This window comes from Mastigoproctus giganteus, chromosome 2 (genome assembly GCF_048544385.1).
Source record: "Mastigoproctus giganteus isolate SK-2022 chromosome 2, ASM4854438v1, whole genome shotgun sequence".
Taxonomy (NCBI): domain Eukaryota; kingdom Metazoa; phylum Arthropoda; class Arachnida; order Uropygi; family Thelyphonidae; genus Mastigoproctus; species Mastigoproctus giganteus.
In genome coordinates this window covers 98,890,101-98,916,635 of record NC_143576.1, presented here as the reverse complement: position 1 = coordinate 98,916,635, position 26,535 = coordinate 98,890,101, and the positions used below count along the sequence as shown (strand labels likewise).

General features: G+C 36.5%; 1 protein-coding gene across 2 annotated transcripts in view; it reads right to left on the bottom strand.

Moving 5' to 3' along the window:
- Positions 1-25,327, bottom strand: part of Sec22 (vesicle-trafficking protein SEC22) — a 68,133-nt gene extending 42,806 nt beyond the window's left edge. The window contains exons 1-2 of one of the 2 annotated variants that reach the window (XM_090368606.1): positions 24,992-25,327; positions 3,153-3,159 (exon numbers count right to left, since the gene is read on the bottom strand). In XM_090368606.1, the coding sequence (XP_090224732.1) occupies positions 3,153-3,159; positions 24,992-25,066 (82 nt within the window). In that variant the 5' untranslated portion in view covers positions 25,067-25,327. The remainder of the gene's footprint in view (positions 1-3,152; positions 3,160-24,991) is intronic. The other variant, XM_090368605.1, reaches the window with a different exon arrangement.
- Between the last annotated feature and the right edge of the window lie 1,208 nt (positions 25,328-26,535).

Genomic DNA, 26,535 nt, shown 5'->3' with positions numbered 1-26,535 from the left:
TGACATAAAGGCATTCTTGTTACACATTTTGTGCCTTGTGGAACAACTATAAATACGGAGGCATACTCTGAGGTTCTCAGAGCCAAACTTTACCGCATCATTTGTGAGAAAAGTAAGAACTTCATGTTGTGAAGTAGTTTCTCCATCAAGACAATGCCAGGCCCCATATGACTAATATTGTGCAGCCAGTCATTATGAGTCATTCAGAGATAGGCACTGAGGTCCTGCCACATCCCCCCTTATTCCCCAGAGTTAGCCCTGTGTGATTTCTTCCTGTTTTCAAGTCTGAAGAAAGCTCTGAAAGGCACGTGTTTTGCATCCGACAATGATGCTTGCAGAACCTCAGCGGAAGCACTTCGCAGTCATTCGAAAAATGGCTTGCAAGAAGCATTTAATATGTGCGTATGACGGTTGCGAAAGTGTATAAAGTTCAAGGGAGAGCATTTTGAGAAGGAGAAATCCACAGAAGATTCAGATGATGACAATTAAGATCTTGCACCACTCCACAGATTAAATTATCACCCCTCGTAGATGCAAAATTCCTATTCACTTTCTCAGCAACCTGAGCAGGGTCGACAGTTAAACCACCAATATCAAGTAGCCCAATGTAATTGATCCCTTCCTTCTACTATTAATATACACACAGAAGTCTTTGTTACTGATGTTCTTTGACATATACTTCTCATAATCTGCCTTAGCTTGCCTAACCTCCTTTGTGACTTGATTATGGATTAGTCTATATCTACCATAGGTTTCTGTATCACCTGATAATTTATATGCATCCCAAGCATTTTCCTTCTCTGTCACAAGTCTCATCAGTTCATTTGACATCCATTTAGGTCTAAGCACTTTGAACATTATTTCTTAGTTGGTAAGAAAATCTCAGTAACTTTATGATTATTTTCCTGAATGCTTTCCATTCAGAATTTACTGCTGGTAACATCAACAGTTCATCCCACTGTAGTAGCCTTTGTGAAATCAAAAACCTTTCCCTTTTTCCTTGATGGTAGTTACCTCTAAGTAAATCCGACTGTGATTGATCACTGCCACCTAGTGGTTCTTTTATCTGCAGATCCTTAATGCATGAAGAATCACTGCTGATAATCAGATCAAGGGTATTTCTCTCACTTGTTCCTCTAACATGCTGCTGTAAAAAACAATCATTTAATAAATCCACAAAATGTCTTACTAGTGCACGAGTGACCAACTCACAAATTCTAGTCAACAACTGAAAAATTAAAATCCCCCATTTTATGACATCCTGATTTACTGGCCCTCTATTTCTCTGTATAGTTGTATGGTATACTCATCACAGTCATTAGGCCAATAGCACACTCCTACTCACAGTTTTATTTTCTCAGTGTTTATGTCACACTAAATTGACTCAACATTGCTCTGGGCATCCATTTTGACTGGATTTACTACCTCAGATTTAACATGCTTTTTAACTAAGGGCATAATCCCTCTTTCCTACTGTCTTGCGTGTCCGTTCTGTATGCATTGTGCTCACCATATTCAAATTCAGCATTGATTATGTCTGAGTGACACCATATCTCTGATATCCCTACCATGTCTGCATTTGATGACTTAATCAGCACTTCAAATTCATCAAATTTATTTATAATGTTGCTAGCATTAGTGTTTTTACTCTTAGTTACCCTAATACAGCCCATGTATTTAATTGTTCAATGACGGCTCACTGCTGTCTGGCTTGAAATCCCCGACACCTTGCTTTCCAAGCTGCTGCTGCATGTTAAAACAGAAGCAGTGCAAGAATTTAACCTCTGCCTGTATGTTGATTCTTAGTCTATTAATCTGGGTATCCCCCAACAAGTTAGCAGTTTTCTGACCTGCCCATCACTACCTCAATAGCCATAGCAAATATTCTTGCATCCTTTTTATATTAAACGTATTCCATCCCTGCAAAAACAGTCTCTATTGTTAACAGCACAGACCACACTGAAAAAAATTCTACCCCACAAGCTTTGCACATTCCCTCCAAGGCTTAATTGGCTGACAAGGCTTTTTAAAACATGTACTGCCTCCTACTGTGACTGGGCAGAATTGTAGACACTTTCAAATTCAATCCTAATTCACGGCTTTTTTTCAACAGTGAAGTGGCCTGTACTTGTTAAGTAAATCCGCTGGTCTTCTACTCTTAATATCATTAGTGCCAATGTGTACAACAATATCACCTTTTGTGCCCTTAAAAGATGATATCTGCTCTACAACATCATCAACCTTTGCCCCTGGCAGACATACACTGGTTCTGTTTCATCTATCCTTTTTACACAACATGTTTCCCATTTCCCCTGACAATAGAGTCACCGACAACTACTAGCTCCTGCAGGACCAGCGAATTCTGCCTTGGGGGTTGCTACCGTCTTACGCAATGATCACATGCAAGCTCTGGTGTTGATGTGGGCAGCTGAGAGCTTGATGGGCCCCTCAATTTAGATCCTTCGAGGGCATCCACCCTGTCCTTGAAGCTCTTATATAGGCCCATAACAACGCTGAGTTGTCGCCTGATTTCCTCACACTACTTACATTGCGCATACACAAAGACATTCCCTTTGGCAGTATCATGTTCCGCACCTGATTGCTCCAAAAACATCAAACAAGCAGTGCATTTTAAAAGGCTGTGATTCAAGAGCAACTGCCCCCCCCCCTCAGTTCTCCCCTGAGCCACACCACTCCCATTAGTTCGAGCCTTTTGCTTTGCTGCTCTGAGTCATGATTTCGATTCAATTTCAATAAAATTTCAATACAAAATTATAACCCTAAACTTATATCCCAATGCAGTTATAACACTATATATATATTTTTTTTTTCCAGTATCGAGTATTATGGCTGAGTTTCTTTATCTAACTTTCGTTATTCCGTTATATTCAGTTATTCCGTCTTATTACACTTATCCTTTTTGCACAATATATTTTCCATTGACAATAGAGTTGCCAACAATAACTACCTCCTGTGGGCCAACACATTCTGCCTTGGGGATTACCACTGTGTTGGCTGATGCACAAGTGTGAGCTCTGAGGTTGAGATGGGCAGATGAGAACTTGATTGAGCCCACCATTTTAATTCCTTCGAAGGCATCCACCCTAATCTTTTAGCTCTCATAAATGCTCAAGAGAATGCTGGGTTGGCACCTAACTTCTTCTCATTATCTGAACACACACATACACAAAGGCATACTCCTTGGCTGTATCACATCCTGTTCCGGTAGGGTCCACAAACATTGCACAAGTAGTGCATTCATTAAGCAGTGATTTGCAGGAGAATTTCCCCCTTCAGTTTTTCATCGAGCCACAGCTCTAAAGCTACTGTGAGCCCTGCTGTTTTGCTGCTATAGTCTGGGGCATGATTTCTGTTTAATTTCAATTTAATTTGACAATACTACACTAAGCTAATATATACCTAAATGCAATAATATGTATTACACTATCCAAGTTATGTTGTACATTATGTTATCAAGTTCACTTTATATATTACGCTATACCACTGCATTTGCCAAGTTTTAAATTAGTCACAGCTTTACTAAAAGTAAGCTATTTCTTAGCTAAAAAAAAAAAAAAAAAAAAAAAAATGCCAACCTATGTTACTAGAACCTTTTATATACTTATTTATCACAATTAAAACCCTAACACGAAAGTTAGTACTCACACTAGCGAAAACATTAGTTAGGTAAATATACTTTCAGTATTAGTTAGGTAATGCTAAATGTATATTTATCTTCTCATATCTGTTTACTTCACATTTACAAATATACGTAACAAGAAAAATATTTTGGTGAATAAACTACATTATATTTTATGTTTGGGGCTACCAATGTGTTCACGGCACCACTAAGAAGTTTTGTTGGTGTGACAGAAGTCACACAACTTCTTTTTTATTTTTTCACGCTAATTTTTCTTTTTTTAATTATGGGAACATCACTGGTTCTGTTCTGATAATTCACTAGCATCATTTGTTGACACAGCAAATTCCAAACGTGAAAAAACGTGAAAAACATGAAGTAGTTGTGGCTATGATGAATCTCTAATTTCCTAACAATAATCATATATACTGGAGAAATCAGAATGTGGCAGTCTGTTACTGTATTGTTCAAAAACATAAAATGCAACCCACTGATGTGACATTTCATCATTTCTGTTTCAGATCAAGTACGAGAATAGTGTACATTCTGAAGCAAAGATTATTTATTTTGGAAAGTTACACTAAATATCAGTTATAAAGGATCCAAAAAACAATTATGGCAAGCTGGAATGTAGTGTACAGCATCATTAAGAAGACTATCTTTTTTAATGAGACAATCAACAGTAAGCATAATATACAAATCATTAAAAACACATGTTTTTCATGATTTGTGTATTTCTGTTTCACAGGCAGAGGAATACAAGGATTACGGCCACCAAGAAGTTAAGATTTGGTCAAATCATTTTCTTTCAATTGATACCGAAAAGGATACTGTTCATTGAAATCACCCTCATTCATTCAAAGAGCTAAGGTTGCAATTCAGCATGCAGTATATGCCATATTATATATATATATATATACATATATATATATTTTTTTTTTTTTTTTTTCGTTAGTTGTTGGGGCATCGGCTTCTGTGGCCATAATGCATCTCCCAAAGTTTTTGCATTTTACTCTGATCCAAGTCTGAGGGGGGATTCTAACCCGCAACCTTTGGGTTGCCAGGCAGGCACTTTATCCACCTGGCTAGCCCAACTGGCATATTATTATATACATTTCTACGGCCTCTACCAAAATTAGCATCATATCACACTATCTTCAGAAAATCAGTATAAAACAGAGTACTGCATCATTTAAAACCACCTTATTTCTCGGAGGTTAATTAAGCATGACAAACCTCTCAAATAGCTAGATGGCAAAAGAAGCAATATTATCTGCCACTCTACTACAATTTAAGTTTGGTAATGAAATCGTGGGTTAGACCTCAGCTTTTGCAACAAACAGCAGCACAAAGGACTGATATTCAAGAGATGATTACCAGCCAAGAGATGATAAGCAGCCGATTATTGAAGTGGCCTATAGTGATTTTTCTGCAAAAGAAGTATTTTAAAACTATTTTCTTTTCATAAGCAAATAATAATCAGATATTTAGCAAAATGTCAAGAATTACTTGCAAGACAATAATTCACCTCGGCAAAAACTGTCTATTACAAATGATCATGTGGTGTGAGCTGTCAGCTGTAACAAATGACTGCTTGCTCTTTGCAAAAAGTACACATCTTTTCCAAAGTCACCACTATTTATTCAAAGATCTTGAAGCTGCAGACAATAAATATTGCCAGCCGGGTATGTAAAGTGCCTGCCTGGCAACCCAAAGGTCCCGGGTTTGATTCCCGCCTCGGGCTTGGATCAAAGTACTGCAAAACCTTGGGAGGTGCATTATGGCCACAGAAGCCTATGCGCCAACAACTACCAAAAAAAAAAAAAAAAACAATAAATATTGTGATGTGCTGTTGTACACTGAAATGCTTGAGTTGAGGAAAAAACACCAGAAAAGTTCTCTAGTCTTTTTTTTTTAAGGTCAAACAAATTCTATATTGCATTCTGTGATGACATGTACTGACAAATTTTGTCCCTTAACATATTTCACTATTAAACTGAATGAACTTAATTTAAAACAGAATTTAAAAATAATAAAAAATAAATAAAAATAAAATAATAATCTCCAAGATAACAGAAGCTCGGTGAGTTCCTTCAAAGACAAAGTAAATGATGTACAGATCAATCATTTGACAAAATGGTCTGTCACATTTCTCTAATTACCTGATGGCGAAAACCGTTAGTCCAGAAAAATTTGATAATTTTTCTTTTGCTACACACCTTGAAAATGAGAGAATTCCAAAAGTGAGAGAATTCCACCCCAATTCACAAAGGAGGATCAAAGGGCGACACAAGTAATTATAGACCTGTTAGTTTAACTTCTGTTCCCGGAAAATTAATGGAGGCACTGGTTAAAGAAGCACTGCAGGATCATCTAGACAAGCCTTCAGTTATAGCTCAGACACAGCATGGTTTTGTTAAGGGGAAGTCTTGCCTGACCAATTTGATTGGATACTATGATGCAGTCACAAAAGAACTGGATGCAGGGAATAACTTTGATATTATATACTTGGATCTTAGAAAGGCTTTTGATACTGTTGCACATGGAAGACTGCTGCACAAAATGGAGCAGTGTGGCATTGGAGGCAAATTGCTGCTATGGATAAAGGGGCGGTTGAGGGGGAGAAGACAGAGTGGTAATCAATGGACACTGCTCATCATGGACTAATGTTATTAGTGGAGTCCCTCAGGGTTCAGTATTGGGTCCATTATTGTTTTCTGTATTTATAAATGGTATTGATGATGGTATATCAAGCTTAATGTCCAAGTTTGCAGATGATACGAAGGTTGGCAGGGTTGTCAAGGACACTACTGACACTATGCTACTGCAACAGGACCTGGAAAGGTTGAGCAGATGGGCTGAGAGGAGGCAAATGAAGTTTAACATTGACAAATGTAAAGTACTACATATGGGAAACAGCAACCCCAGAGCAACGTATCAACTCTGTGGTACTATGCTGACAGTGGTAGAGAATGAAAGGGACCTGGGGGGGGGGTTGTGCAGGCAGATATGAAGTCCTCTGAGCAGTGCAGACGGGCTGCAAGAGTAGCTCATGGTGTATTGTCAATGATATATAGGAATTTTTCTAGCAGGGATAAGGAGGTGACTATTCCCTTGTATAAGGCAATGGTCAGGCCACACCTAGAGTATTGTATACAGGTCTGGAGGCCTCATTTCAAGAAGGATGTAGAGATGCTGGAACGAGTACAGAGAAGGGCAACAAGATTAGTGAATGGAACAAAGGGGTGCTCTTACGAAGAAAGGCTTAAGTTTTGAAAATTACAGTGTCTGGAGACTAGGCACCAGCGAGGTGATCTGATAGAGGTATATAAAGCCTTGAATGGTTTGAGCATGCTCAATGCTGATGGGATTCTTCCTCTTGCTCAGAATAATCACCTGAGAGGGCATAAATTCAAATTGAGGAAGGACAGATGTAGGATAGACGTGAGGAAATTTGCCTTTAGCCAGCGGGTGGTTGGTGGAACAGACTTCCATCCCTTGTCGTGGAAGTTGATAGCCTAAATAAGTTTAAGGCTCAGCTGGACAGATATTTCGAACGAACAGAGGGGTGAAGTGGAAGTGGTTATTTTTTATTATTTATTTATTTATTTTTTTTTTTTTTTTGGCTGATGCTGCATATGAAATCCATTCATTCCAAGTGATGTTTGCAAAACTGCTTGTTCAATTGGAATAAATATTAATGGTTTCCCAACTCAAAGAACTTGAATTAGCAATTGTAAATATCCAATAAAATTGAATTCCAAAAATCCTGTTTAATACCAATATGTTTTTAAATCTTAAATAAGTATACAATTCTGATAAGTGTGGCCTTAGAAAATAGATCCTCTTTCGATTGATTTATTTATTTGAAATGCTTTTCTTGGTGATAAAGCATGCGAAAGCTAAGAACTGATTATAACAGAAGACCTCTTAACCAAATCACCGGATTAACATATGCTCTCCCTTTCCTTTTTAAATATACTAGACTAGTGCCCATGGCATATTGCAGTGTGCCATGGGCACTAGTATCTTGCAGCTAATATAGTACATCACACCTGCCTGTTGAGTTGTATGCTTCCCAAGAGGTCAGTTTGGTATCTGTTCCAAACCACATTAACAACAATAATATTTGTTACTTTAATTAGATTAAGTAATTTGATTAAATTTTATGTAAATTAATGATATATGGGTAAGAAAAGGAAGAATTAATAAAAGTGAGTCTCTAAAAAAATTACTGTCAATTAGGTGTGAGCAAGACAACTGAAAAAGAGTGGAAAAATAAAGAAAGATTTTACAGTGTTTCATTAAAGCCATCGAGTTCTTACCCACTTTAAAACCGAGATATACAGTAGACTGTGCATTCTGGCTTTGGTTCATGCAAAATAACACAACTCCAATCAGCATTCAGAAAGTTTTACAGCAAGTGACAGATGACTTGAATGTTACAAAAAATATGGGTATTCATGTAGTGAGTATTAGCAGGAGAGAACATCTGCCAATCAGCCACCTGCTCAAAAATTTATTGGAGATTTAAGGTCATTTATAAAGAGAGAAAAACTCACTGGAGAACAACTCTACAATATGAATGAAACAGATCTAAATTACAAGATGTTATAATTTAGAGCTAAGTTCAGAGCATGGTATCCACTTGTAGCAATGCAACTGGAACTCAAAAATCAACATTTTAAGTTCTGTAAATCAACTAATCTTGGGGCTTTTAAAAATATAAACTATCCACCTTTACAAGTTTACTAACACTCATAAAAATCAGAATGGACGAACTCTGCATTATTCAAAGAATGTTTTTTTAACAAATTTGTACCGTCTGTAAAGAAACACTTGAAGAAATAAGCTTACCTGAAAAGGCTCTCTTTCTGGATAATACTCATTGTGAGGAACTTAAAGAAGGGAACACAGAGGATCATGATCCATAAAAAAGTATGAATATGTTTTAAGTCAAAATGTTGTTGTTGTTTGTTAGTTGTTGGTGCATCGGCTTCTATGGCCATAATGCACCTCCCAAAGTTTTGCATTTTCTACTCTGATCTCTTGCAATTGCCTTTCAAATAAATGCCCGATTATAAATTATTCACAAAGTATTTAATGGAGAGAGGGAGTTTGATTGTATACATCGATTTACATTGAATCTTTTCTTCTTAAATCTGATTATAAAAGTCTTAATTTTAGATAGTGGAAAACCTCTTGTATATTATTTTCTTCACTTAAAATGTTTGTCAGAGTAGGAGCATCTTGAATTTTAGTTATGGTTTTAAAGGCTGTTTTTCTTTCGTTTGTATAGGCTGGACAGTCTAGTAACAAATGTTTAACTGTTTGTTGCACATGGCACTGATTACACTGAGGCAGTTCTTCGGCTCTAAGTAGATAGGAATGAATAAGATATGTATGTCCTATCTTTAACCTGGCTAGGATTACTTCTTTTTGTATATCTCTTTCGCTGGACTTCCACTTCTTTAAATTTGGTTTAATTTGATAGAGTTTATTATAAGTTTGCTCATTCCATATTTTTTGCCATTGTTCCTTGCTGTTCATTTTGATGAACAGCAAGGCTGTTCATCAAAATGAACAGCCTTGCTCACCTGGCTAGCCCGGTCGGTCTGTTGGAAGTACTCTGTACAAATGTTCCCATATTGGTGCATATAATGTTTTGTACACAGGATCTTTGGAATACACTTTATTTTAGCTGCATAAGATAGTAGGAATTCTTGTCTTCTGAGGTGGAGTGGAGGTTCATAGGTTTCAGCATAGAGACACTGAACCGGAGAAGTACAAAACACTCCTAGGGCTATACGTAGTGCATTATGGTGTATAGGGTCTAACCATCTTAAGGCGCTAGGTCTTGCCGAGCTATATACTGGTACCCCGTAATTGAGTCTGGATCTTATAAAGGTTCTATAAAGATGTAACAAAGTGTACCTGTCTGCTCCCCACATTGTTGCAGATATAACTTTCAGAATATTCAATTTCTTTAGACAGTTTGTTCTAAGACATTTTATGTGATCTAAAAAGGTCAGTTTCTTATCAAGGGTTAGTCCAAGAAAAATTGTGCTGGATGTTATTGGGATTATTTATTTATTTATTTTTTTTTTTTTCTGTTTATACTCCGGCACGACAACCAAGTCAGTGGAGTTTACAATAAATCGTCAATACAAATATTTATCGTATTTGGTAGTCACGGGCTTGAACCCCGGTCCACTCAAGGAACGCGTGCTATGCATTCTCGCTCCTGACCACTGGGCTACGTCAGGCCCAGTGGATTAGTTGATTAGTGGAAAGTGTATTCCAACTGTCTTTTGTTTAGAGAGTCGAAAGCCATTGTTTTGGGTCCATGCTATTACTTTATTGATTGTTGTTTGCAGTTGGCGCTCTATTGTTCGCATGTTTTGCGAGTGACAAGAAATGCTGAAATAATCAACATAAGGTGGGGTATCTATGGTATTTGGTATTTGTTCAGCTATTGAGTTGATTTTTATGGTAAAAAGGGTAGCACTGAGTACTGATGCCTGTGGTACTCCTTCTTCTTGTATAAAAACCTGCGATAGTGGTTAATATTCTAACTTGGAAAGTTTGTTGTTGCAAAAAATTATGCATATATATTGGGAGATGTCCTCTCATCCCAAAGTTATAAATGTCTTTAAGTAATCCATATCGCCATGCATTTTTTATATCAAAAGATATCATTACTGGATGCTGCTTTCTTATGAAGGCATTTCTTATGTTGTTTTCTGCTTTTATCATTAAGTCTAGAGTGCACCTGTTCTTTCTGAAACCACATTGAGCTGTTTAGTAAGTTATGGGTTTCTAAAAACCACATTAATCAGGCATTTACCATTTTTTCAAGTATTTTTCCAAGGCAACTAGTTAAGGCTATTCGGCGATAGTGGATTGGATTTGTGGGATCTTTATTTGGTTTTGGAACGGCTAAGACTATTGCATGACGCCACTGATTTGGAAAGGAATTTTCTAGGTATATCCTGTTATACAACAAGAGTAATGATATCAATGATTACTCATCTAATTGTTGTACCATCATGTATACTATTTCATCTGGACCCGCTGCACTTTGCCTCATCTCTGAAATGGCTTTATGAAGTTCTCTGAGAGTGAAAGGTTGGTTATAGGCTTCTCTACTTTTACTGGAGAAATTTAATTTATGTTTCTTTATTTGCTTTATGTTTTTGGAAAGCTGGTTCATAGGAGCTATTGCTTGATATTTTTTCAAATGTTCTACCAAGAGCATTGGCTATGCCTTCAGGCTTTGATATATCTTTTCCATTCCATTTTATAAAAGGAGCAGAAATTCTTTGGTATTTGTTGTTTATTTTATTTATTTTGTCCCAAACCTTCCTGTTGTCTGTTTTGCTAGTAATTGTAGATGGGAAACGAATCAAAGATTCTTTTTTACTGATCTTAGTAATGCGTCTAACATTTGCCCTTTCTTTTTTGAAATGTATCACGTTAGTTGTGGTAGGGTATCTTTGGAAATTATTCCATGCCTTGTTTTTCCTCTTGTTTTTCTAAAGTACATTCATTGTTCCACCACGGCTTTGGATGTATGGGAAACTTTGAAGAGGTTTTTGGTATTGTTTGTTCTGTTGCATGGAGGAGTTTATCAGTTACATATTTCACTGCAGAGTCAATTGAAACCTGTTGTATTTGTTGTTCTTCTAATATGGCCAGCTGCTTATATCTTACCCAATTCACTTTATCTAATCTCCACTTTGGAGTTCGTTCCGGTTGACAAGGGGTCGGTTTGTTTGAAGTAATCTTTACTGGAAAATGATCGCTACCTAGTGGATAATTGTGAACTGCTCACTCCAGTAGAGGGTATAATGATGGAGTGCATATGGAGAGATCTACTGCTGTACTAGTTCCTGTGGATAGACGTATATATGTCGGTGTACCATCATTTAAGAGTATAAGATTGAGCTTATCTAGTAGTTTTTCTATAATTTGATCTCTTTTATCAATGTTTTCATTTCCCCACAGAGGATGTTGGCCATTCATATCTCCCATGATTAATAAAGGAAGTGGTAGTTGGACTACCAGGTCTTCTAGATACCTTATATCTTGGTTTGGTGGCAGGTACATGGAGGCGATTGTTATATGATAGTTTACTGCAATTTGTACTACTATGACCACTAGATTAGTTTGCAAAGGAACCTGGGTAGGTATACTGGAGTTTACTAAGATTGCTACTACTCCATGTGTTGTACTGTTGATAATCCTGTCCTTTCTGTACATACTGTAATGTTTTAGTGATATTTTATTCTGAGGTTTAAAGATATGTTTCTTGCAAACAGACTAATTGGATTGTATTGTGATAGGAGATCATGGATATCTTCAAAATTGCTGTGGAATCCTCTACAGTTCCAATGTAAAAATGTATTCATTATTTGTTTTCTTGAGGTTGTTGGCTTAGGGTTCTCTGTTTTTGGTCTTCTTTTTTAGGGAAGTATGGCTTTCCAGTATCCATCTCTTCCTCCTCTGCAAAAATTTCTAGTATTGTTTTCTTCCATCTGATTCTTTTCTTCTACTTCCATGTTGTCCATTTTATTCCCATTTACTTCAGTGGTTCTATCTTGTTTTGTGGATTTGCTGGTTTCTCTAGTTGGTGGTATCATAATGGGTGTGTTTATTGCCTGTTCTGCTTTTTGTTTTGGTTTTGGGTCAATAAGCAGTGAGCGTGCCCAATCTGAAATAGACTTTTTTTTGGTGGGACTATTACTTCTGTCTGTGTTTCTACTGTTTTATAAGTTTGTGTTACTTGTGCATAAGATGGTCTATTTGTTCGTTGTGGCTATATTGGTCTTTTAGCTTCTTGATGTGTTACATTGTTTTCCACTTTATATTTCTGTATTCTTTTTTCTCTCTTCCACTCTTCACATTCTTTCGAGTAGGCATTATGTTCTCCTCTGCAGTTGGGACATCTTGAATTTTGTGCTGTACAGTCTTGTTGGGTATGTTCTCATGACCTGCATTTTGCACAGATAGCGAAACTTCTGCATACTGCTTGAGAGTGTCCATACTTCTATACTTAAAACTTCGGACAGGATTTGGAATGTATGGTCTTTACTTCTTTATTTAATAATATCCTCTACATCTATTTATGCAGTTTAGTGGGCAGTTTAGATATCCAGCTTTTACAGTTTTTGGAGTGTTGAAGGTCAGAATTATATTCCTCGTTGGGATAATTTCTCCATCTCTTTTAATTGTTATTCTTTTGACTTGAATAACCTTGATTTTTCAGCTCTCCTTTGATTTCATCTTCGGGGACGTTGAGGTCCCATTCAGTAATTACTCCTCTCGAGGTATTCAGGGTGGAATGGGGAGTAACAGTTATTGGAATATCTCCAAACGTTTTTGCTTTCATTAGATGCTCAGCTTGTTTTTGGTTTGTCATCTCTACTAGCAGATCCCCTGATTTTAGTCTTCTGACTGTTTTAGGGGAACTAGCTATGATTTCAAGAGTTTTTTGAATTCTGAAAGGTGACAAACTTCTGATCAGTTGTTCATTCTTAGAATGAATAACTAGAAACAGTGGTGCAACTAGAGGGAGATCCTCTGTTCTTTGTCTCTTAGCTGTACATGAATCCATTTGGTCTAGTTTTCTGCTAGTTTGAGTAGCAGAAACATGGTCTGTGCTTGCCATGTTTGCTCCTTTTGGCCCTTGGCTGGAGGACTTTTCCACCAAGATTTCCTGCCCCGCCACAGGGAGGCAGGAGCAGTGCCGCTAGTAGGCCAAGTGGTTAGTTAGTTGGTTAGTGCTACTAAAAATATATGAAAAAGGAAAAGAAAGGTGAGTTTCCTTTCTGCGTTCTGACTTGTAGTTTTCAAGTATGGAACTGTTTTTAAATGAAACTGTTGAGAGAAAGACAGGAACTTAAAAATAATGCTATTCACTTATCAAGAGCACTCTAAGTCGCAGTAATGTTGCTTGGCCTCGAAAAACACTTGGCACCCAGGGCCTTAAGTCAAAATAAAATTCTTATGATACATATGCATACTTTTTATAGTCCTCACTTTAACCAACTTTCTCGATTAACTGACCAGCTGCTGATTGCAATCATGCTGAATAACAGGATTCTACTGTATGTTTAACTGATTTACATCTTGAAAAAAACAATAAAAAATCTAGTAAGATTTTGTACTCAGTTTGTTTCATAAATGCAATCAAATCCTTGCCTCATTTGTAAAGAAACCAAAATTTTCTAATTTTGGTTTATACACAGTACATAGTGCAGCCCAACTATGGTTCAGGCAAGATAACTTCAATTTATGCTTCATGACTGCTCTAGCAGCATTCTTCAAGTACCTTCCAAACTTCGTTAGGCTCAATGAAAAGTGCCAACATTTTGCTAAGTGAATTTACCTTTCATCATTTTCAGAAAAATTAAATCATAAATCCTTTATTATTTTGTCTTATTCAAATTTTATCTATTATAGTAAGTAATTCTAAATAATTTTCACCTGAAAATTTAACTTTTTTCCATAATTCATTGTTCTCTGACATCTAATTAATTTGAAATCATTTATGTTATTATAGAGCTCAGATTTATATAATTACACAAGTTAAAAAATTTAGTGACAAAAAAAAATCTTTACTTCTTTATTTAATAATATCCTCTACATCTATTTATGCATCATTTGATTCAATTTTATTTCAATTTCATCAACACACGGATACAAATTTAGAGAATTTTGCTTTTTGTAAGCCAAATTTGGACAATTGAGGCTAACAGGTATAATTGCTACCTCTGATTTTTAAGCCTGTTTTCATATGCCCATTTATTAAAAAAATTCAGTTTTGTATTGCATTTGTAGTACATGGTTAAATTAGCATATATTTTCACAGCTGATACTATTATTTGTAATAACTTTGTATTAAAGAATAACTGAAAGTTAGCTAATGAATTAAGTATATTTGTTAGAGAAATGCCAATATCATCTATCTAATCCTATTTGTAAGTGGACTGGCAAGGTTACCTGCAGTTACTGGTGTACTAGTGTTGGTGAGTTCTTTTTTTTTTTTTTTTTTTTAAACTGATGCTAAATAAGCATCAGCCTTAAAAAAAAAAAAAAATCTGTATTCCATTATTAAAATCACCTTATCCTTTTAAAGCCTCAATGAAATCCCTACATACACAGTTTGTTTGTTTCTTTTCTTTTTTTTTCTTTTTATTAAAATCCAAAACACAACAGTAGTACTTAGTACTTCACATGGGCTGAAGGTTGAGAAGATGAAAGAAGATACTTGTTGACATTAGACTTGAACTATTGCAAATTTTTAGGAAATACACAGAGAAAGGTTGTTCAAGAAAGTAGAAGTTGAATGAATAAAAAATGAAGAAAAGTTGGTTCTGTGAGTTGGACACTAAAAGGATGTTCACTGGTTGCAGCATGTGTTTGGACTGATTTGGAAGAGAGAGCAGGAATTATAAATGCCAATTCAGAAAAACAGTGCCCATGGAAAAGGCATACAGCAGAAACAGAAAGTCTTAAAAACAGAGAGTGGAGAGACTGTAGAGTGGAGAGGAAATGAGTCATTAATTAACCTAACTGCCCTCCTTTGAATGGAATCTAGACTCCTGAGAGAGGTTTTAGGGGACCACCTCAGATGTGGGAACAATATTCCATCATAGGGCAGATTTACAAATTGTGCAGGGTGGACAGCTGTTTGAAAAAAAAAGTAATGCCAAAAGCAAAAGAGAAAACCCAGTTTTACAGATGCAGAGGAAGTTATATATGGATGTGCTTATGCTAAGAGATGGGGGACCTCAATGCTAAGGTTGGAAAGAGAACAAAAGAGCGCAGAAAATTTTGGAATTGGTGAAAGAAATGAGAGGTGAAAGACTTGTGGAATTTGCAGTTCTCCGAGGAATGTCAGTAATGAACACTTTTTCTCAAGAAAAGGGTGAAGAGAAAGTGGGCATGGAAGAGCCCAAATGGATTAACAACTAATGAAACTAACTTCATCCTCACTAACAGAAGATATATTGTGAATGATGATACTGTCCTGAACAAGGTAAATGTTGGAATTGATCACAGAATGGTAAGATGCACAATTGATATAGATGTAAGAAAAGAAAAAAAAAAAAAACTGACATGAGTAAATAATATGAAGGTCTTTGAGATAACTGAAGAGGAGAAGAAGCAGTATGTACTGAAACTTAGGAACAAGTTTGAGCTCCTGCAGACTTTTCAGGACCAAGATATTGATGAGGAATACAACTTTCTGAAAGTGATAAAGACCAAGAAACTTATAGGTAAAAAGAAATCCAGAGAAGAAAAAATTAGTCAAGAAACACTTGTCATGATAAACCGAAGATCCAAGATTTCGAAGGATCTGGTTCGACATGCCCGGATAGTAGGGAATATAGGTGGTAGGCATATTGTCATTTGGTGATGATGATGGTCTCCAGTGGATTGCGAGCTCTTGCGCTTGTAGCAAGCACCTGTCTAATATATGGGTTGGATAGCCACAATTGACCAGGTCAGTTTTTACCCTGAAAATCTTGGTGTGCCTAGCTGCCTCTGAGCTGGAATGGTTCCAAGCTTGGGAGAATAGAGTGTGGGTGGTGCTGTTGAGATGGCTAGCGGCGTGGCCCAATCTGTAGTTGGTAAACTGCCTGCACCACATGACAATATGCCTACCACCTATATTCCCTACTATCCAGGCATGTCGAACCAGATTTCGAAAATCTTCCGGGAATATCGCATAAAATGCTTACAACTATCTGGTAGGAGCTTATGTTCCCTGGTTTCTAACATGAAAACTCTGGTCGCCCCTCTTTTGCGTAGCGGAGTGGTATACCGCGTAACTTGCAAAGATTGTGGCAGTTGCTACATAGAAGAGCCCGAGATGCCTTCAAGACAGCCTTGCTGAGCATGATAGATCAATTCACCTTGGTGACACTGACCACTCCGCAATCGCAGAACATTTCTGGTCGACCCACCATGACCTTAACCCTAAATTTGATTACGAAGTGATCGACCAATCTCGGCACTTCTGCCACTGGCTAGAATTGCGCAACATATCATGCAATTCAAGAACCATGAATCGCTGCAAGGACATGAGGCTACACCCTATCTTGGAAACAACTGTCTTGAAGCTGGATAAACGCTGGCAGCAAACCCACAGAAGTTCGTGCATCAACAATGAGCACCAATCTAGTAGTTGAATGTTCAATATCGCGGCCATGCACGTATCACAGCTCGCACAACTCTGTATTCTGTTAGAATCTGCATATTGCTGATGAAGGGGTCCATTTTACTCTGAAAACTACATTCTTGTCATTTGTCATTAAATTTATTACTGGATATATACAGTACCATTAATCTCCTTACACAATGGAATCCAGTACAACAGGCCCATTTGTATTTATGCCCAAACTATATATTGGTTTCAGGCTGTTGGGAAACTTTGAGGTGTGAGAACTTCATTTATTAATAGAAGTGCATCTATGATGAAAACACTTATGCTCTTAAGGATATATTGTGGGATCCCATCAAATCCAGCACATGACGTTGGTGGGATACTATTTATGGCCTGGAAGTGTTGTCCTTTTGTAATGATGATGGATGCGAGGTTATCTCGCTGACATCTGTTGTGAAGGTTCTTAAGGTCTGACACAAACTTTGGCTTAAATCTTGTAATGTAGTCAAGCCATTTTATTAGATTAAGTTGAGGGAAATCATCATGTCCTGCCTTAAATGGTGTCTTGCCTACCTTGAGTGTTTTATCAATGTAGGTTTTCACTGATTTATTTGCTTCTGTTAAACTGAGGATGGGTTCTTGAGTATGCTATCCTGTCTATTGGGTCCATTTTGCATGAAGCCTTTGCTTATTTTGAAATTTGAGACTGTTCTACCATGTTTTGCTCCTGCGAGAGATTGACACAGTTTTTGACGCTGCAGATCGAGCAATGGAATTCAGCCAGCAGGTAAGATTTTTACTCTTAGCCTGTTCAAAATTGGGTTTAGACTGATTAATAATTGTTTTACAATTTTTTTGAGCTTTGGTTAGGCAGAAAATGAACCTGGAGATTTGGATACCAGCTAATTACAATATGCAACATTCTTCTATTGAACAACCTTAGCACATTTATTGGAAAACTAAGGTTTAGATTTTAAGGTGGATTATGGAATAGAGGATTTCATCCCTACAAGAATAATTTCACTAAGTGACATGATCTGAGCAAATGCTGACATTACAAGATTTGAAACAGTAATCCAACAAAGGAAAAGAAGATAAAAAAAATCGTGCAAATCCTACCATTTTGCATTTCGGTAATGCCAAACAACACAAGGTTGAGAATGGCCATGAGAAAAAGGTCCATTGGAGAAGAGACTATTACCAAGTTGTGATCTGAGGTGCCTAGAAGACTACCGAACCTTGACTATGTACTTAGAACGGTTGTTTGTAAGAAAAAGGTTAAGAATGTTGGCTATATGGTTAAGACTGTCTGGTATGCTGGTAGGTAAAAGAACAATCTGTGCAAGGTCATCAGTAATTGCAATTTCTTAGCATCTCAATCAGCTGGGTCCATATGACTAGAAAAATGAAACCAACTGGAGTTGTGACCATTAAAATCACCAAGGAAAATTACTTCACTGTTAGAAAACTTGGACTGGAGAAAGTCAAAAATTTGAATTGATTACTGGATTTGGGAGAACACTAGAGGTAACAAATGAATTTGACAGAATGTGGTAGAAAAATTTTAAGTCAGAGAAGATCAAAAAGAGGAGACCTCCAAATTACTACAACTCTTGACAGGGAATATCAGAATGGACATATGCACAAGTACAATCTTTGAAGCAAAAGGAATCAGTCAGTGAATAATTCAGACAACTGAGATGAGCAATGATATCAACTAATAACTGGGATTGTCAGAAAAAGTACATGGAGTTTGACAAACTGTAAGTGGAAATGTATATCAGAACTGATATATTTGTGAAAAGAATGAGGAAGTGTTTGGGAGATTTAGATCTTTTCGCAGATAAGTTTGTTCTACTAGTTTAACAATTCCTGGTGTATATCATGAATTGCCAAAACATAGTTGGTCTTGAAACCTCTACAACAGCGGTTCCCAACTGGTCATTTGCAAACCCCCAGGGGTTTGCAAGTGTTCTAGGGGGTTCGCACTAAAAATTCTGTAATGGCGTCTGCTTAGATTTACATAGGTATATTATTGTAAATCACTAAATATAACTAATAATTAACAATAAAGTAAAATAAAATAAAAATTAAAGAATTGCCAAGGAAAGAAACCACATCTTACACAATTCCTTATAATTACTTTACTATCTTACAGTATATCATGGTAAATAAATATCTAAAATTATTTCTTGACTAATGTCTAAGAGTATGAAAAAGGTTGTTTATGCATCGGTACTGCACTTCCATCATTTCTACTACCCAGGTAGTATGCACGCATCGTTTGATTACATCTCGTATTGTGAATACCTTCACAATGAGTTGCTGAGGTATTGTACTGCTTTGAATAAATAACGCTTCACCAGGGGAGAAGACTAATATCACTTATTCTTGGAGGATACCACCATTCAGACGGCACTGTTTCGAAGCTTGTTGACATACTCATTGGTGGGTGGGCAGGTACCCTGTTGTTGAAATAGTGACAATCCAATTACGAAGTACATAACTCCACAATATGAGAGATGCTTGATGGTGTGCATGGTTTAATTTAAATATATTTCTTGACTAAATTTCTAAAAGTATGAATAAGGTTGTTTATGCATGGGTAATGCGAGATATAATCAAACGATGCATGCATAATACCTAGGTGGTAGAAATGATGGAAGTGCATTACCCATGCATAAACAACCTTTTTCATACTCTTACATATTTAGTCAAGAAATAGTTTTAGATTAAACCATACACACGATCAAGCATCTCTCATGTGGAGTTATACTTCATAATTGGGTTTTCACTATTGCAACACCAAGGTGCCTGCCCACCCACTGAACAGGAGCTAATTGGATCCAAAATGGTGCCGTCTTGGGGGGGGTCTTGATGAGGCCCTCATCACCACGAATAGGTAACAACAATCTTCCCTAATGGGGAAGCGTTACCTATTTGGGAGATTCATGAATGTTTGAGTTCAGTGAGTGTGAGGAGTAACAGTGCCTCTCCTCTTCTAATATCACTTTCCTATGCTTTTTTTGCTTTCCAAAGTCTAATAGGGACAGTATATGGATCTTACCACATACCATTCTTCAAACGGTGCTGTCTGGGTGGTGGTATCTGCCGAGAATAAGTAATATAAGTCTTCTCCATAGCTGACGCGTTACTTATTCAAGGAAGTGCAATACCTCGGCAACTCACTGTGAAGATATTCACAATGAGATATAATTAGTATTAGTAATGGCCGCATGATGCAAGAAAGCCTATGGCTTATGCTGCACCAGCCAAAAAAAAAAAAAAAAAATATCAGACCAAAACTATGATAAAAACAAAAAAAAGTTAAAATAAAAAAAAAAAATAAAATAAATAGATAATAATAATTAATAAAAAAAAAAAAAATTAAACCTATCATCCTATGAGCTTTCCTTACCCGAAGGTACTATCCAGATGACCTTTGAATTTCCCCAAACTGTCGGCCTCTACCACCCACAAAGGCAACTTATTCCAGTAATTTATAACTCGCTGGCTAAAATAAAACTTCCTGCAGTCCAATTTCTAAACATTTCCCCCCAGTAACGTGAATTTATGTCCCCTAGTTCTATCATCATTTATAATCTTGAAAATTTCGTCCTCATTCATTTTACTGATGCCTCTCAGAGCCTTAAACACCTCAATCAAATCTCCTCTAAGGTGTCTAGTTTCCAAACTCTGCAACCCACATATTCGAAGTCTTTCTTAATAAGGACGCCCTTTTTCCGATCTCACCAGGTGAGTTACCCGTCTTTGCACCCTTTCAAGAAGCTCGATGTCTTTCTTTAGGTGCAGTCTCCATACTTGAACACAGTATTCCAAGTGTGGTCTAACATAAGCCTTATATAATGGGATTATCATGTCCCTATCTCTACTTGCAAAAGTTCAATAGATCATCGATAGGACACCATGGGGCCTTCCTTGCAACCTGTTTACAATGCTCAGAGAATTTCATGTCTGACCGTATCGTAACACCCAAGTCCCTTTCCTCCAGTACTGGGTTTAGTTGAACTCCACCAAGTGAATAAGTTATTTTGGGATTACTGTTTCCCAGGTGTAATACCTTACACTTTGTTGGATTAAAGCATAGCTGCCATTTTTCTGACCATTCCTGAAGTCTATCTAGGTCTCTCTGAAGAAGCTCAGCTTGACAGTGATCATTAACTACTCTACCAATTTTAACATCATCTGCAAATTTAGACATCACGCCCTCTATCCCTTCATCAATGTCGTTTATGAAAATTAAAAACAACAGTGGTCCTAATATTGATCCTTGGGGAACCCCACTTCTTACATCAACCCAATCTGAGGAAATAGCCATTTATCACAACCCTCTGCCTCCTGCCCTGAAGCCATCCTTCTATCCATCTAAGGATTTTCCCAGTGATTCCAACCTGTTCCAGCTTATAAAGCAACTGCCCATGTGGGATTGAGTCAAAAGCTTTGCTGAAATCTAAATAAACAATGTCGAAATTATTCCCTAAATCCAGCTCGTGAGTGACCCTTTCGAAATAGCGAACCAGATTTGTTAAACATGATTTTCCCTTTACAAAACCATGCTGAGAATCCTTGAGAATTTCAATTTGATCCAAATGATCCTGAATTCCACCCTTGATCATTGCCTCCATGATTTTCCCTACTACTGAAGTCAGACTGACAGGTCGATAATTTACAACTTCACTTTTAGAGCCACTCTTATGTATGGGAGATACATTGGGAGATAAATTGAAAGATGTATGCATACTACCTGGGTAGTAGAAATGATGGAAGTGTATTACCCATGCATAAACAACCTTTTTTAAATAAATATGTTTTCCATACAAATTTTTTTTTCATTCTTAAGGGTCATTGTTATGTATGGGTACTTTTTTTTTTTTTTAGAACCTATAGTACTTAGTACCGTGCATAGGTTGAAAAGATGAAAGAAGATACTTGTTGACATTAGACTTAAACTTCTGTGGATTGTAATTTTCAGGAAATACGTATGAAGGATGTTTGCTCCAAAAAAACAATTGAATGAATAAACGAGGAAGAAGAAATGTTGGTTCTGTGGGATTGAACTTGAACAGTAAAAGGATGTTCACTTGTGGCATGTGTTCGGACTGCTTTGGATGAGAGAGCAGGAATTACAGCAGCCAATTCAGAAGAACTGTGCCCATGCAAGAATCTATAGAAAATTGAATGTCTATGAGACAGAGTGGAGAGACTGTCTAATAGATGTCGCTGTTAGAGATGAGCCATTAATTAACCTAACTACCCTCTTTTGAATGGAATCTAGAAGCCTGAGAGAGGTTTTGGGGGCACTGCCCCAGATGTGGGAACAATATTCCATAGTAGGGCGGATTTGCAATTTCTACAGAGTCAACAACTGTTTGGAAGAAAAGTAACACCGAGGGCGAAAGAGAAAACTCAGTTTTTTGGATGCAGAGGAAACAATATTTGTAATATGTTTTATGACAAGAGACATTAAAAGTCAGGGTAATCCCTAAGATCTTGCCTAGAAATCGGAGCATAATCGAAGATAAGCATAGGAGCAGACAAATGCTTTTTGTGATATATAAGATAGGACTGAGTTTTGGAAGGATTGAAATTAAGTTTTATTTGTCCCACTGTTGAATTACCTTGAAATCGGCATTTAAGGATTGACACTGGATATTCGAGAAGTTGAAGCTGTTTGAGCAGGGCAAGGTTTCTCAAAATGGAAAGTGGAATGCAATGTGCTATCATTGGTAAAACTATGGATAGGATTTCCAGTCAGTGGAATAAGGTCATTAATATACAAGAGGAAAAGAGTGGGAAAAAGAACTGAACTGAACTGTGGGGAACATCAGCATTATTGGAGAAGTTAGAAGACAGAGAGCTGTCTACCATCACCTGCAGTGAGCAGTCAGGGAGAAAAATGGATACCCAATTAAAAAGAACAGCTAGCAAACCATAGGATGGGAGCTTATTTAGAAGACCTTTATGCCAAACACGATCAAAAGCCTTTGAAATGTCAAGCGGAATGGCTTGAATTTCACCAAACTTTTTCCATTGAATTTGTACATAGATGGGTAACAAGCCAGAATATCACCAGTGGATCGACACTGATGGAATCCATACTGGCGCTCGTTGATCAAATAAAAGGTTTCCAGATAGTTTAAGAGTTGGCAGTTAACTGATTTTGACAGAGATGGGTAAAAATTGTGGTCAATTGCTTTGGCAAGAGATCAGAATGCTCGGCTACCATTTGGACAAGAAGCAAGCTTTCTACTCTTAGCCTGTTCGAAATCTAGTTTGTACTGATCAATAACTGCTGTACAAAGTATAAATAATACTTAATAATAATTCTGATTATTATACAATGTCGCTTAAAAATACGTAGTACTGGAAATATTTTATAACCAAAATTCAGAAATATTTTACGATTTCAGAGAACATAGGCTAAGTGGTTCGCAATAAAAAATATTACGTTGAAAGGGGTTCGCAAGTCAAAAAATGTTGGGAACCGCTGCTGTACAAGAGTACTTCTTTATATCAATAAACTAATCTTGGTGTCCCATTTTGCACTTTTCCAGCAAATTTACATCTATCCTAAAACGAGAGCTCCAAACCTGCATATAATACTATATATGTTGCTTAATAAAGCTGCATATAATAAAATAATTACCTCAATAGCTCTACTAGCAAAATTAGTATTAGCCATATAGTGTATTATATTATATATTTACTTATTTATTAGCCATACAATATATTAAATTTGTTTTTTGGCTTCATCAGCCAAAAAACAAAACAATAATAATAAAAATAAGATAAAATTAAACAAAAATAAAAAATAAACAGAAAATAATAATTATCAACAATAATAACAAAACAATAAAATAATAATAAAAACATAAAGGAAGATATAAAAAATAAAAGAAGACATTTTCGAATGCTTTATAACATTCAAAGTTTCGCCTTCATTTTAATATTCTTTCCCAGAGGCTTACAGAACCTCAAACAGCTCTCCCCCCCCTCCAAGCTGCTTGGTTGCCAATCTCTGTAGCCTTATAATTGAACTTTGGCAACTCACCATTTGACTTAATCATCTTTGGGCCCTTTCAAGAGACTCAATGTTTTTTTTTCCCCTTTTTTTTGGATGAGGTCTCCACATCCAAAGTATTCATTCCAAGTGCAGTCTTACAATTACCTTATACAGTGGGATTACAACTGCTCATCTTTATAGGTTATTGTTCGATAAATCATCAATAGCACAATTTGAGCTTTCCCAATCACCTGTATTATACTGCACAGAGAACTCCATATCCACCCATATAATTTCTAGATCTATTTCTTTCTCTACAGTTTTTAATTCAATCCCAACAAGAGTACAAGTTGTTTTGGGGTTGCTATTCCTAAGTGTGAGATATTTTACACCTAGGGTCCTTTACATCATAGATAAGAAAACACCATGTGGCAGCCAGTCTACACTACTTAGAGATCTTCCTGATGGATTCCAGGAAGTTCTGTTGTGGTTTACTCTAGAGTTATTTTCATTATCACCAGCCTTAAGTTTTTTGTTTCCCCAATGATAAGATAATCTAGGATTACTATTAACCAATACAGAACCTTATATTTCACAACATCTAACCCCAGGGGCTTGGCAAACCCAGGGTCCTGAGCTGGATATCATAATCCTCTTTCTTGGTGATTCCTCTGTGTCTGTCTCTCTCAGGGTAACTTGGGAAATTTTTTTGGCTGGTGCAGTATAAGCCTCAGGCTTCCTTGCATCATATGGCTAATAATAATAATATCCCAATTACTTGGTTACCAGAGTTTAAGGAAAGATGAAAAACGTAAACCACTCACACAGTAATTAATCTGTTGATATATTTTTTTAAACATTAATTGAAATGAGGTACATTTCACCGTATGTTAACATGGTGGAATGGACTGTCATGTAAAGTGCTTGCCGATGGGATACAAAACCCATTTCAATTTCCAAATCTTACTTATTTCTCAAATTATGCTTTTTATAAAATTAACAAGCTTTCAAATGACTTCTCTTTAACATAAAAATCAGAATCAAAACGAAATGCAAGCTACAAAAATAACGAACAACTTTTTATTTAATTTTTTTTTCTAAATTCTGAATCGATAATGAATATCGACAGGTGTTGATTGATATTAAAATTTACCTGATCATCATCTTGGACCGAAGCTGCCAACGGCAACCCGTCAAGAACACGACCAATCATTGTCATAAGAACCATTTTTAGTTACCGGACAGGAATATCACAGGATTTTATTTTCTATGGTTGCATGTAAACATATCAGTCAGGGTGCATCGATATACCTCCCAAGTCTTTAAAAAATATACCTATAATAATAACAGAAACACCGAAAACATTATGCTATCACAGTAGAATGACGTGGCCGACGACAATTATGACATGAGTATGAAATTCCACCTAGTGGCTATTGCAGACGATACCAAAGTTTGCAATTCAGGTGAGCAAATCTACTACAGTGGAATCTCGTTAATGCAAAGTTCAAGGGACCTAAATTTTCACGTTTTGTAATAACGAGGTTTGTAGTAACGAGGTTCCCCAACAGTGTCATAATTTTGCCCCTTTTTTTTTTTTTTTTTTTTTGGCACGTTCTATATACCTAAGAATAATAATATAAAAAATAAATTAATTTAAATTAATAAAATAAAATAATAACAATAAAAATAATAAAACCAAAAGCACTATCTAACAATACGATAATAGGAATAACACAATTTTTAAAGATCACTGAAAGGGATCGATATGGCGGTCAAGGTGTTCTCGTCTGGGGAGGCGTTATCATGGAAGGATACACAACTCCAGATAAACTAAGAGAAAAGCAATTAATGGAAATGAAAATATTGTATAATATATATTTTGATATATAAAATATTTTAGTATCACAGTAAAATAATTACAATCTTAATATAAAAGGAGACATAAAACCATTAACTTTTTAATAAATTTAAAACTTCATATCTAACTGCACAATTACCCCAAGGTCTTTTTCATTCTCTTTACTACCCTGAGTGTAGTACCACACAGTTGGTACAATGCCCTTGGATACTGCTACCGATATGCAGTACTTTGCATTTGTCAATGTTAAACTTCAGTTGACACTTCTCAGCCCATCGGCCAGTAGCGGATTAAAGTCGGTTGAGGCCCAGGGCGCAGAAGAAAATATTGGGCCCCTTAAAAAAAAGAGAGAGACACGAAAAATAAAAATACATGTTAACCATTTTTTTAAATAAATAAAAAATATTATGTACTATTAATGTTTTATTTCCAATAAAATTTGAATATAATATATGTATAATATAATTAATAATAGCATAATAATAATCACAAAGTTTTGAACTAATAGTTGAACATATTAGTTCAACTAATTTGTTGGGGTTTTGCGTATAAAGTTGGGGTTTTGCGTGGGCCCTTCAGAAGTCGGGGCCCAGGGCGCGCGCCCGGTGCGCCCGCCGCTAAATCCGCTTCTGCCATCGGCTCAACTTTTCTAGATCCTGTTGCAGTAAAATTCTGTGATTACTGCCATTAACAGCCTTGCCAACCTTCCTATCATCTGCAAACTTCGATATTAAGCTTGATATACCTTCAACAATATCATTGATAAAGCGGGCAAGTAAAGTGAATTTGTGTCAAACGGCACCAGGGGTTTCTTTCGTTTCAGCGTGGTTTTCTTT